Below are 12,840 nucleotides of genomic sequence, written 5' to 3' on the forward strand. Positions count from 1 at the left end.
CGGTGGTAAACAGCGCGCCCGCGCAGGCGCAGCAGACTCTCGGCGCTTACCGGATTTACGACAGATCTGCGACGATCGCGACACGATCTGCCGCCCAGACCTCGTTCTCTGTCTCGAGGGCCTTTCCAGGCACGGGCTTTCCCCGCTTATGTGCATCTTCATCCGCCAAATACGGTTTCCCGCCCCCGTGTCTGTCCCCCTCTGCGTGTGGCTGCCTCTGCCCTTGGGCTGTCTCTGTCCTCCGGCTGGCTGTCTCTCGCGCGCGGAGACCGGGTCGCGTCAAAGGAAGGCCAGCCGCGTGCGCTGTCTCTTTTCCTTGACCTGTCGAGGTCAGCTTTTTAATCGCCTCCAGTGCGGCGATGCGAGCGAGAAGACGGCGCGGCTGATTTGGTTGACGTGTCTTTTTCCCTCGGAGACGCTGCACTCTACGACCGAGGCTCCAAGGCTCAGATCGGAGGGCGGCTGCGTTGCTGGCTTCGAGCCGATCCAAGTCGTAAGGCGCGCGGGCTCAGCGTAGCATTTGCGAAGAGACAGAGAGACATGCAACCGCGTAAAAGAACGTCGGCAGGGGTACATGAGGCAAACGCGCAAGGGAGAAAAAAAGACGACAAGATCTGAGAAAATTGAGGCGAAAGACACCGAACAATGGGGCGGAGCACTTTTCTTTTTCCCGCAAAATAAGCCGTCAACTGAGTCGATGCAACACTGCGTCTGCCCTACGCCGTCAATTTTTGAGAAAAATTTCACTGCATGCCCGAGCAACTCCTCTAAACAGGGACGGTCTCTAAGTGCACATATGGGGGATCTTCCTGCGCGAAAAAACGGGAATTTTAACTCGCTCTCTATCCGCGGATGGCGGCTTGGTTCACCGGTTCATGCGGAGGGCGCGTTCGAGCGGGTCCGGCAGCGCGTGGATACCCCGACAGGGAAAAAGCACTTGATAACTTCCTCGCCTGGTCGTTTCTCTCAGACGGTGAGCGCTGTCTTTTCTCTTCAAAATTGTTTTCTGTCTTTGAAAACCCTGCTCCTTCCCCTCTCCCTCCTTTTTCTTCCCGGGCTTCCCGCGATACCTCCCCACTTCACCACCGTCTCTCTTCGCTTCCCTTCCTCGTCCCTCTATAGATGTCTCAAGCTCTCCGCTAGCACCGTTTCTCACCTGCGCGCTCTCTCTTCCTCTCCTCTCTCTCCATTTTCTTCTTTGCCGTCCGTTCGCCTCCTATCGAGTTCCGCCTTTCCCCAGGCCCCCAGGCCGCCCGCCCGAGTTTGGCGGCGTCTCTCAGCCACGGCAAGACGCTCGCCGCAGCGGAGAGGAAGAAAAACGACTCCTCGTTCGCCGCGTGCTCTCCGTCTCGTAAACCCCCTTTTTCTCCGTGTGTCGGCTCGGCGTGTCGCTCCGTCTTCCTCGCTGTGTTGTCGCGCCTGCCCGCGCAGGGATCCCGAAGGATTGAGTCCGCCGACTCCCTGTTTTCTGTGCTACGCCTTGACCTTTCAAAGTAGGTTTCTTGCCCGTTTTCACTCAACTTTCGCTCGTTTGATCCGTATCTCTGCTCTCCAGAGGCAGGGTCAGCCTCCCTTAAGACCTGCGGGTGGCGCCCAACGTCTCGTGAGCGTCTCCTCGGCGCGTGTCCGCGTGCAGAACTCAGCTGCCGTCTTGGTCGCTGCATCGCCTTGCGCGACAGAGTCACACGTCCCCCTCATCGTTGCTTGCGGCTGTGCGTTTGCCCTGAGCGGCTGCCTAAAAAAGAAGAGGCAGGCGCTTGGCAGGCAGAAAGCCCCCTCAAACGCGACCGGGCAGGGGAGACCAAGGCCTGCGCGGGCGAGTCCATTTCGAGGCGCGCGAGGCGGCGTGCCGCTCCCGTCCCTGAACAAGGTTTCGAAATGCATGCGCCGCGAGTCCGCGCATCGGTCAGGGCGGGGGCGGCGCCCCTCCGCGGGCAGCGGGCCTCGTGGCGCCTGCGGCAGCGCCGGCAGGTCTCCGCGCGAGGCGAGACAGAACCAGCTGCCGAAGACGCTTTCTTCTCTCCCGGGCTGAGAGATCTTTCTGCCGTCAGGGCGTGTCGCGTCGCGCGCCCACGCAGAGACTGCGCAGATGAGGCTGAAGCGCGAAGAGGGAAACCAACAGACACGCGCCGCGACGGGGTCGCCCCGAAGAGCTGGAGGGGGCGGCGCGACGGCGAGAGAGAAGAGAGAGTCTCTCAGACTCTGAAACGGAGTACCGAGGACTCTGAGGCGGCAGTCGGGAGAGAGGAGGCCTCTGCGTCTGCGGGAGACCGCGCCAGCTGCAGAGGGTGTGAACCGCCGGCGCACTCGGTGATGAGAGACGCGAAGAACGCATTCTTCTTCATGCCTGCGGGCGGGCCTTGGGCACGCCACGACTCGGCTCTCCTCGCTCAGCACGTGGTGAGATCGCTCAGCCGGTCCTTCTCGGTCCTGAGTTTGTCACTTTCTCCTTGCTGCGCCGTCGCGCGCCCTTCGGCGTCGTGTAGCGAAGCCGCATCCTCTTTTGCTTTGCGCTCGGCTCGCGCGTCCTCTCTCTGGGCTCCTCTCTCGGCTCTGTCTGCGCTTTCTGTCTCCCCGGCGCCGCGGGCTCTTCCTCGCTGCACCCGCGGGTGGCGGCCGTCGGCGGCTTGGCGCGTGTCGCCCGAGGCTCCTCAGGTCTTAAACTCTGCTTCAACAGACGAGTCACCGCGCCTCTTTGTTTCCGCGCGGCCGTCGTCGTCAGATCTCGGCGCCGCGCCTACTATGAGCCGCTTCCACTCGCACATCGTTCTTGATGCGCGCAAGCTGCCCTCGCTGCCGGTTGCCTCTTCTGGGCTCGTCTCTTCGCTGTCGCCTCTCGCGGGCGCCGCGCGTCGCACGCTACACGCCATGGCGCGGAGGGCGGCGGAGGACGGCGAGCCGCGTCTAGCGCCAGGGGGCATGGAGTCGCACTGCGACGCGGACTTGGCTTTTCGCGTCGCCTCTCTCTCTGCGTTCTACTCCGAGTCTCCTCGGGGTCTCCGCGCGGCCGCGGAGGCGCGTGACGGCGAAGACGCGATGTGCGTCGCGTTTCGAGAGGAAGAAGAGGGCGCAGAGGCTTTGCAGCCCGAGGGGGGACTGCTAGAGCCCCAGCCCGACGCCGTGCATGCGCCAGACAACGCGGGCTCGGCGTTTGGTGCATCTGCGGCCTCCTGTTCCCCTGCTGCAGTCGCTGCGCCGTCTCGGGCCGCTCGCGCGTCTCTGTCGGTTCACCAGCCCTTCGCTTACCTCTCAGGTTTGTCGGGGCAGGCGCTTCTGGTGCGCCTGGAGAGCGTGCCGTGGATTGCCGAGCTGCTTCACGAGCTGCGCGCGCTGGAGGCAAAGCGCGACGCGCATCCGTCCGCGGAGAACGTCGGGAACCTCCGCGTGTGGTGGCGCACGCACGCGATTCGCTTGTTCATCTCCGGTGTGAAAAAGGGATGTTCGGCGGATCCTGCGCTCCAGCTTCGCATGTTGCAACTCGCGCTCGCGTCGACTCCTCTCGCGGCTGCCATTCCGCCTCTCCACGACTTGCCCCCGGCCTTCTACGTGCCTCGGCGTGAGGAGGCGAGGGCGGGTGCAGAGTCTAGCGGGGCTGCGGCGGAGGACGAATGCAGGCTCAGACCGATCCGCGCGGCCGCGAGACACGCCGAAGGAGACGAAGAAGAGGAGACGCAGCTCGAAGGCAGGTTTGCTGGGATGCCTGCAGACGGCGACGCGGATGGGCGGCTGAGGGTGCGGGGCTCGAGAGCGGAAGCCGCGCTTGGCGGCGTGGAGGCGAACGAAAGGGGAGGAGAGGGCGACGCGAGGCTGGTGGTGACGAAGGCGGACGTCGAGGCTTTCGGGCCAGGGTTCGTTTTATTCACGCAGTTCGCATCCCTGCCGCTTGAGCAGCGGCTCTGGTGCTTGGACCAGTTTGCGTTTTTCTTCGTCCACAACTGCCTCTGCGCGACGGTGAAGCAGGCCGACGAGGCGAGCGCGGGCGGGCGCGGCGGCGGGCGCGGGGAGAAGACGGTGCGCGCCGACCAGCAGCTCGCGAGGGGGGGGAAGGCGACGCCTGGCAACGAGGCGCTGCAGCGCGAGCTGACCTGCAAGTTCCCCGTATCCGCGTCGGGGAACTTGATCGTCTCCGATACGCGCCTCTGGAACTTCCTTGGTGTCGCCGCGCAGGCGCTTGCGCGCGACGGGCATTTCGACCTCGCATCCCACCTCACGTTCGCCCTCCTCTCGCTCGTCTACGACATCCGCGCCTTCCCCGCGCCCGCACCCGGCGTCGCCCTGCGCTTCTTCAGCGACCTCGGCGAGCCGCCAGGCGCACAGCGGCTGCCCCGCGCCGCGGAGGCGGAGAGAGGCGAAGGACAGGCAAGCCTAGATCTCGAAGAGGAGCGCCGCCTGCGTGCGAGGGAGCAAGCTGCAAACATCTCCAAGCGCAACAACCGCTGGAAGCTGCCGAAAAACATCTGGCTGCAAATCCTCGCAAAGCGCCACGATGCGGCGCCGCAACCCGCCGCCGCCGGGGCCCTGGCGGCCTCGGCGGCGGGCGACCTCCAGGAGGGCAGCGAGGCGCAGGAGGTTGCGGGCCGAGAGATCCCTGCAGTGGCGCTCGAGCCCCAGGAGATCGCAGCCGTCGACATGGCAGACGAGCTGTTTCTGTGCCTCAAGAGAGAAGCGGCCGAGGCAGCGCCCCTGCTGGCTCGCGCACTGCTCTTGGGGCAGGAGGAGAAGACCGGCGTCGCACAGGTGAACGCAAAAGGTGGAGGAGAAAAAAAAACTCGGCAGGAGCCGCCACACAGCGGCTTCGCGTCTCAGTTCATGAGCGCGAACGAGCGCAGCGAGAAGCACCTGGCCTTCCAGCGGATTCGCAACACCGCAGTCATCAAAAACTCCGCCCTGGTGCACCACAGCCGCACCCTGCAGGGCCGTGAAGAAGCGGAGGGAGACATCTGTGCCGAGGCCAGAAGGGCGTCAGAAGAGTTTCTCGACGAAGCGAAGCCGCTCGCGCGAAATGCGTGGCGGGTAGTGAAGAAGGAGAATGCCCTCGGGGAGCAACGACAGACGATCGCGGAGGATTGGTTCGTCGAAAAGGCGAAAGGCGTCGCCAACATGCGGGAGAAGGCCCAGTACGAAGCGCGTGTGGAGGAGCTGCAAAGAGGTCTGCGCAGCGGCGGCTCTCTTCTTCAGGGTTTGAGCGAGGGACCGGCTGCGGCGATGACGCTGTCGGGAGAGTGGCGAGCAGACCTTGACGTCCCACAGGGCGACGTAATCCCGGCGGACGACGCCGCTTCCCCCGCCTTCGGCTTCAGCAGCCTCCTCTGGTACCTGCGCTTGGAGAGTATTTTCTATCGCACGCAGGACATAAACCTGTCCTCCATCGTCTACCGCCTCCTCACTCACCTCATCGACGCCGAAGTTCCCCAGTTTCTGTACCCCACTTCTTCCGCGTCCTCCGCGGCTCAGCCTTCGGCGGCCTCGAGTGTGCGCGCCGCCGACGCCCGCGCGGCGCCTCTCTCCTCTCTCTTCTCCTCCGCGCCGGCCCCGTGCTTCAGTCTTTCTCGCCGCGGCGCTGCAGCCCTCGCCCACGCCGTCGGCGCGCTGAAGGCCACCAGACGCTACGAGCACGACCTTCTGCGGGCTCTGTGCGACGCCCTGAGGCCCAACCTGCCTCTGCTGACTCCGGCGCTCGCCTGCGAGACCGTATACAATTTGGGCTGTCTGGGGTACAGCGACCCTGCGTTTGCGCATGCGCTCGCGCGACACATGGCGAGCTCGGGCGTTCTGCGACAGACGACAGTCGACTCCATGATGCAGCTGCTCATTGGCTTCTCACGGCTCGAATTCCGAGACGACACACTCACAGAAGCCTGCATTAAGGGCCTGCTGCACGAAGGTGACAAGAAGAAAAAGGCCCCTCCCTCGGGGCAAGGCGCTGCGCCGTGGAGCCCGGTCGCCCCGTCGGCGTCGTCTTTCGAGGAGATGCTCTACCAGGAGAGACAGACGGGCGAAACCGATGCAGCGAGCTCAGGTAGGAAGCGCCTCACGGAGTCCGCGCCCCTGCAGAGCGGCATGTGGAGGTATCTGTGCAATGCATCGCGCTCGTTCTCTGCATGTGATGCGGTCGAGTTGCGCATCGTTCCTCGTAGTTGCATTTGTGGACAGGAAGCTGAAGCTCGCGTGTAGAGTCCTCTTCACGCGAGTACTGTACCGATAGGTTGGGATCTAGTGCTGAGCCAACCGCTGATTGCTGCGCTGCTGGCGCCTGGCGCCGGTGTTACTCTACATTGGTGGAGGCAGAAAGGTGAGGCAGCGCTTCAAATCTCTGTGCAGCGTTGTGCCGCCGACACATGATTGGCAGGGTGGTTGTAACTCTCTCATCAGGTCGTGTACAATAGGCTTTATCTACCCGCGGCAGCCGCATCAAGGTGCGGCCTTTTTGTTACGAGATCGAGAGCAGCGGTGTGGCGTATGGTGCTTAGCGCTGTTGTGCGGCAGGCAGCCGGCACACGTTTACTATCTCGCCCTCTCTGCTTTGATTTCTTCAGGTTCTTCCGCGTCTGCTGCTACCCCCTCTGCAAGCGAACGGCACGATCAGATCATGCGCACGTCGGTGGACTTGTTGGCGCGGACGCATCGGCCGCAGAGTCTGTTTTATCTTCTGCACAGCATCAGCCGGAACTTTGTTCGTTCCCTGCCCCTGCTGGCGTCTCTTGTTCCCGCTCTGCAGCGGTTCGCGACGGCGGTTCCATCGAATGTGGCTGTGCTTGCCTTTCACGACTTGATAAAAATGGGTATTTGGCCAGGGCCTTTTCGCAGAGCGATTCTGACGACGCTCTCGCGCGACATTGAGCGCCACGCTCTGGTTCCGCTGGCCGCCTCGACGATTCTCACGTGGAGTCTTTGGGGACACTTCGATGTCCCCTTTTACCTCCGAATGGCGCACCTGTATCACAGGAAAATCGCCGCGCCGTGTGGCGGCCTCGCGCAGGGAGACAGCGAGGAGACAGACGGTGCGTCGAAGCGTGACGCGGACGTGGAGAGCGCGCAGGCGAGGGGACAAAAGAAAGTGGGGAAGTGGGGGAAAACGAGCGTGACAAATATCAAGGTGTCGACTCAATTTTGGTCGTCTGCTTATGGACTGCATCTGTTAGCGCTAACGCCGCGGGACTTTGTCCAGCACGTGAACGCAGTCGACCGACAGATTCACCAAGACCTGCTGGACAGGTACAGGAGGCAATCTGTGCAGCAGAATGCGTTTGCGGCCTCCACCTCAACGGCACCTGCGTCTTCTAAGACGGCGGCCTCGGGTTCTAGCTCCAGCCTAAGGCCTGGCGGCTGCGTCCCGTTTTCGTCCACTGCATTCCCGATGCGCGTTTTCGCGCGCTGTCGGCACTCCGCGGAGGCAGCGGTGCGTTTTTCGCCGTGGCAGACGGGGTCACTGGAGGGTTTGAGAGCAGCGAGCATTCTACGAATACCGGAAGAAAATTGGATTCCAAAGAGCTCAAGTTTTCATGCAGAAGTCGTCGCCGCGTGCCCGTCATCAATCAGGGACAGCGTCATCAATGAACAGCCCGCAGGCCCCTACGAGATCGACGTGATGCTTCCTGCCGACGCGTTCAGCGCTTGGAAACAGACTCAGAAGAGCGTTGCAGCGGAGCGCGAAGCAGAGGAGGATCGCAGAGGGACGAAAAGAAAGAAAAAGAAGGGCAAGAAGGCAACGCAGAAGAGCTAAGCACCGGCGTTTCTGTGGCTGCCTGCACGAGGAATCCTGTGGTTTTTGCTGAGGTTCAGCGAGTACATGGCATCGACGGGAGTGAGCTATAAAAGTACATGCAGGTCAGCGTCACTGCTACCCTCCTTTCTGAGATCTCTTTCCGCGTTTTCCTGCTGTCGTCTGCGTCTTCGCAGTTCTTCGTCGTGTTGTCTCCCTGCCGAGGCGCGAGGACGCTCTCGTGTATCGCCCCGCTCGACTTTCCTCTGTATTTCTTCCATCACGTGCCCGAGCATCTACGCAAACAGCAAAACTCTGAAGCCGTAAGGCTCGTCGTCTGCTAAGATTGTTCACCTGTCGCCCCGTACGCCCCCGAAAGTGCCAGTGGACGCCGCACTCAGCTACGCCCTCCCCCGGCACAAGTGAGTTTCTTCAAGTTGTCTTTGCCTTGCTAAGCATGGCTTGATTCACTCTGGTGGTCCCCCTTACTGTTTAACCACGTATCCCCCTTAGGACAAACTACAGTTTCAACGCGAGACGGTTCATCTTTTCCCACCTGCCGTAGTTAGCCTTCCTATACAGGAATTCACTGAACGCCTGGGGCTCCTCTTTTCTACGTGACGACAAAGGTCCCTTCTAGTAGCCACGCCAAGGCCTTCGATCAAATCTAAGATGGACCATAAAAAGCGTCTCCAATCAGTTCAGTGGGCTGGCGCAGTCACCCCTCGGCAGTATATATCCGCAACCGCCCTTGTGTCGCTCTTTCGAATGCTGCGCGACCATCATTCGCAGAGAAGGCAGTTCCCTCGAAGCCAACCGAAGCGTGCGCCCCTGTGATGCCAGACAGTTGAAGCGACCCGGGTAGCCCCTAACGGGGGCACCGGAACGGCAATCATGTGTATGATATACAGCGTCGCAGCAATTCCTTCTTTGTTACGATTACTCTTTTTGGCCCCGTGCCGCGACTTTTTGAAGCTTACTGCTGCCATTGCGCTTATCGCCGGATATGCTTTTCGAAACCTTGACTCGGTGCGGCGCCGTTAGGGCACCTCTGTTTGACTTCCCTCTTTCCCTCCACATAGCAAAACATTCAGCTCCGACTTCAGGTATCGTGGCTTTAGTGACTGAACGCCTACTCTCCTTGCCAACGAGTTACGAAGATAATACGCGGAGCTCTTTGCCGAATACTGCTTTTGCACGCGAGCGGCTCGCTGTTACCAGCTTAAACTCACTGCGATAGTGCGTTCACAATCCGTGGAAAAGGGAAGCGCGAGGTTGTTTCGATGTCTTCAACTCTCCTGCTGATGCAGTTGCTCCTTTCGAAAACAACTCTTTTCAAAGCCGTTACTGCCAGAGTGTTGCTCTGAAGCTTCCCACGCATACCATTCTCGAAGTGTCGCGCCTCCCTGATACGTGCCCAGCAGAACTACAGCTTTACCACTTTCACTCACGGCCGGTGTCCTACACTTCTTTGGAGCTAACATGTATGCGGTGCACAGCGTGGCTAGCCAACTTCGCTTACAGACTACAGGAAGCTGACAACGCAGAACAACGCACCGTGACACAAAGACAAACGGTCCCACGATCAAAGCTCCCCAAGTTCCGGCGGTCACGCAACCGAACCGCAGCGTCACTGTGAGGAGGCTTTTCGCGCATACTCACTCGCGCTCCCGCGTCAAGGAACTGCGACAAGGCCTCTGCTGGACAGAGAACGAAGCTGAGGAAAGATTAGACTGCGGGAAGCGTCCCGTAAGGTATACACAATGCAGCTACAGAGAGAAGGAATACGGTGGTAACTCTCCAAAGCGACAGCTGGCAAAGCAAGCCATTGAAGTTCAACAGCATTTGTTAGTTTGTACTGGAAAAAATGTGAGAGTGCGCTGCGCAAGGAGAGACATCGGATCTTTCTAGAGCAAAAAACCGGGCCGCCAGGATCCCAGGAGCGGCTTCGCACAGCGTTGGCACTGTAACTTTCGACAGACGCCTGACCATTCCCTTCAGAGCGCCAACAGGGCGAAGTCGCCGAGCGCTTAAAATAGCGACCCGCCACCCAAGGTCCAGAGGAGGCGTGCCTGGCGGAGAGGCGCGTTTCATCCTCGAGTCTCCGCCGCCGCCCCGAGATTAGTTCGCCGCCCGCGACCGGCGGGCGCGCCGCGAACTCGTCTGCCTCTGGCGCTCCGACGCCGCGGAACGCCTCTTGAAGAATCAAGTCACGCGGGAAGAGCATCCGCTGTTGTTCACCGCCTCCTTTCCCGACTCCGACTTCTGTCGCGGCCAGGGCTCCTGTGTGGGCACACAACGGGAGGGAAACAAGGAGACCTGCTGTCGCAAGGCACAAGAACGGGGGGCGGAGGGTGAGGCGTGGCAGACTGCAGGTTGTGAGACCTGTGTGACGCCTCCACTATTTTCGCTCTTACCTTTTGCGTTCCTTTCGCTCGCGACTCCTGCTGCGTCCGCGTTCCCTCTCCCTCTCTCTTCTGCGTTCTTCGTCGCGCCTCTTCTTCTCCATGAGGACCGCAGGGTCGGGGGCAGCAGGCAACGGCGGCAGCAGCGACAGCTGGAGGTGCCCAGCCGTCATTGGCGGCTTCTTCGGTTTCGTGTTGGTTCCCCGCGGTTTGCCTCGCCCTCCTCCCAGGCGGCGGGGCAGCCACCCGGGAACTGTGCGGGCTCTCTCGACGTCGACGAGAACTCTGCGGCCGTCGATTTTGCGTCCGTCTGCATTTTTGTAGGCCTCCTTCATGTCCTTGTCGTTCTCGAATTCAATGAAGCCGTATCCACGCGGCTTGCCATTGCGGTCATAGATGAGACGTACCTTCTTGATGGACCCGTACTGCTCAAACTCACGCTTGAGTTTTTTCTCTGTCGTGTCGTAGCTGATGCCTCCGACAAAAAGCGTGCGGAAAGGGTCCCCGGTCAGCTTCTTGTCGTCCTTGGGGTTGTACTGCTTGATGAGCTCTTTCTGCTTTGACAGATGCGACAGGAGGCGCTCACGTTTCTGGCGCAGCAGCCTCTGCTTCGGAGTTTCGTACGGCACTGGCGGAGGAGGCGGCCCGCTCTCAAACTTACACACATAATCTGCGACGCCTACGTACCCTCTGGTGTTCTTTTTCTTGAAGGCAGGCAAAGGCTCCAGAGGAGGGCGTGCTTGAAACAAGGCCAAAATGTGTGGGGGCATGCCAATGGCCGCCATAGTTGGCAACAATCCGAGGTGAAAACGGCCTACTCTGCCGACGAAAATGGACGGAAATTACGCTACACGTACTCTGTAGGGCGAAGCGGAACGAACAGACATGCGCCAGGAGCCGAGAGCACCATCGCCTTGCCGCGTCCAAAAAAGAAAGACGGGAAAGAATCACGCCCTACCATGCAGATGCGACGGCGCACAAGATTTCAAACAGGAGACTTCTCGGCATCCCCGAAAACTGCTCCACGAAAAGGCAATCTTCGCTACGCACGCGTCAAAGAAAACACCACACGAGAAAAAGCATGTGCCGGCAGTGACAACACCACTACGTGAAGCCCTCCCAGGGTGGCTTACACTCGAAATCCGCGCGAGCCATGGTCGCCTTATATACGGCGCAGGACATCTTGCTGGGCAAGTGTGTACGGTCGGGAGGCTCAATTTCACTGAAAATGCATCCTTCCGGAGCATTCTCTTCATATTTTCAGTCAGCACGCTTTGAGAGTGACGAGTAGCAGTTGCTCACTGAAGGATCTGCGGGCAGGTCTCCGTCAGACAGCAGGAAGCCACATTAGCGGGCGCGAAAGTTCGGAAGGCGCCCCGCGCCTGTGGAAAATGCACTGTCTGTCCAGTTCCAGCCTTCTAGCTGTTTCGATGCTCTTCGTCTGCTGAATAAGCCACTGAATCACGCTCAGAGATGCGCGCTACTGGGAGGAATATCCACCAGGAAACCCGCGGACGGGCACAGCTGGTGCGGTCGTCTCCGCTAAGCGCGTAGATGTAACGATGGAGACCACAGCTCCCGCAGACACGGCCTGATGACGCCGGAGATATCTGACGTGGAACAGCACCTGTGTATCCCTACACAGTTCTCGAAGAACGGAAGTGAGACCGGAGCTGCTCCTCCCTAAAAACAACACCGCGCAAGTCGCGCCCTCACATCGATGCTGCTGAAGGGCACTGCCAGCACTGGCCGTGCTTGAGCCAGCGCGACACCAGTTGCCAAGCAACGCTGCGGATTGCTGGCGACGAGTTGCCTTAACGTGCGCCGTAGAACCGGCTTGTGACCATCATCCTCGGGTGCAACTCGGGAGGAGGTCAACAGCAGGAGCTGCCCGCCGCCTCCAGTATACGATACTGTGCGTGCAATCGTATGTTTCTTCGCGGGTAGCCCCCTTGGTCAAAGACACCAGGTCGCCCGATACGGACAGGACCGCATGCCTCTGTGCCACCCCAGCTAAACGCCATAAACTGCCTTGACTTTGTGTCTGAGCACGGCCATAGACTTGACAGCATGATCGACGCTGCGAGCGTGCGGGCAACACTGCTGTGCCTCTTCAGATCGGAGCCCAGCTTCTGCCTACAGGCGTGCCAAGAAGGTAGAATCTAGTCCACACAGAGAGATGCTAGTTGTACGAATCTTGCAACGGGGGAAACAATACGCTGGGGAATGCTATGCGATGATGCTGCAGAAATTCCGTAGTGTTGCTGTACATTATGGAACTACTGCAGGGGTACTTCGCTCAGATCGACTGCCGTGGGGGTCAACTGTCCGCCGTTTGATGTGGAGGCGTGGGTACACGGTTGTCCGATGCAGGGCTGAATTCCTCTTATTCTCTGCTTTTCTAATTGCAACATAGAATAGACATGTATTCTGTGTGATACAACCCTGTAAAGGTTAGGGCATCTACTGAAAGCACACTGTGATGGGGCATTGCAACGTGGCTGAAACGGCTCATCCATATTTTCAACTCACATAAACATATGCGACAGACGACAAACCCATACTGCCGCGATGTTTGGTCGTAGTTTGTTCTTTCGCAAGGCTGCTCCACCGCTACCTCTCAAGTGTCATCAGGATGCGGTCATTTTGCGAATAAGAAGGCTACGAGCTGTGGATGTCCGCTCAAGCCACCACCGATGCTTGCCAGGCTCCGCACGAGCCATGTAACGACGT

The 12,840-nt window shown here is 60.1% G+C and overlaps 2 protein-coding genes across 2 annotated transcripts; one reads left to right on the forward strand and one right to left on the reverse strand.

Moving 5' to 3' along the window:
• Positions 1–1,878: 1,878 nt before the first annotated feature.
• BESB_051480 (uncharacterized protein) lies at positions 1,879–7,723 on the forward strand (the record flags this gene model as incomplete). The annotated part of the gene is made up of 2 exons (XM_029363583.1): positions 1,879–6,019; positions 6,537–7,723. The coding sequence occupies 2 exons, from the start codon at positions 1,879–1,881 to the stop codon at positions 7,721–7,723; spliced, it is 5,328 nt and encodes a 1,775-aa protein (XP_029219506.1).
• Positions 7,724–9,939: 2,216 nt separating this feature from the next.
• Positions 9,940–10,892, reverse strand: BESB_051490 (RNA recognition motif-containing protein; the record flags this gene model as incomplete). Its single annotated transcript, XM_029363584.1, has 2 exons — positions 9,940–9,985; positions 10,120–10,892. The coding sequence occupies 2 exons, from the start codon at positions 10,890–10,892 to the stop codon at positions 9,940–9,942; spliced, it is 819 nt and encodes a 272-aa protein (XP_029219507.1).
• Positions 10,893–12,840: the final 1,948 nt, after the last annotated feature.

This window comes from Besnoitia besnoiti, chromosome IV, assembly GCF_002563875.1.
Source record: "Besnoitia besnoiti strain Bb-Ger1 chromosome IV, whole genome shotgun sequence".
In the NCBI taxonomy this organism is placed as follows: domain Eukaryota; phylum Apicomplexa; class Conoidasida; order Eucoccidiorida; family Sarcocystidae; genus Besnoitia; species Besnoitia besnoiti.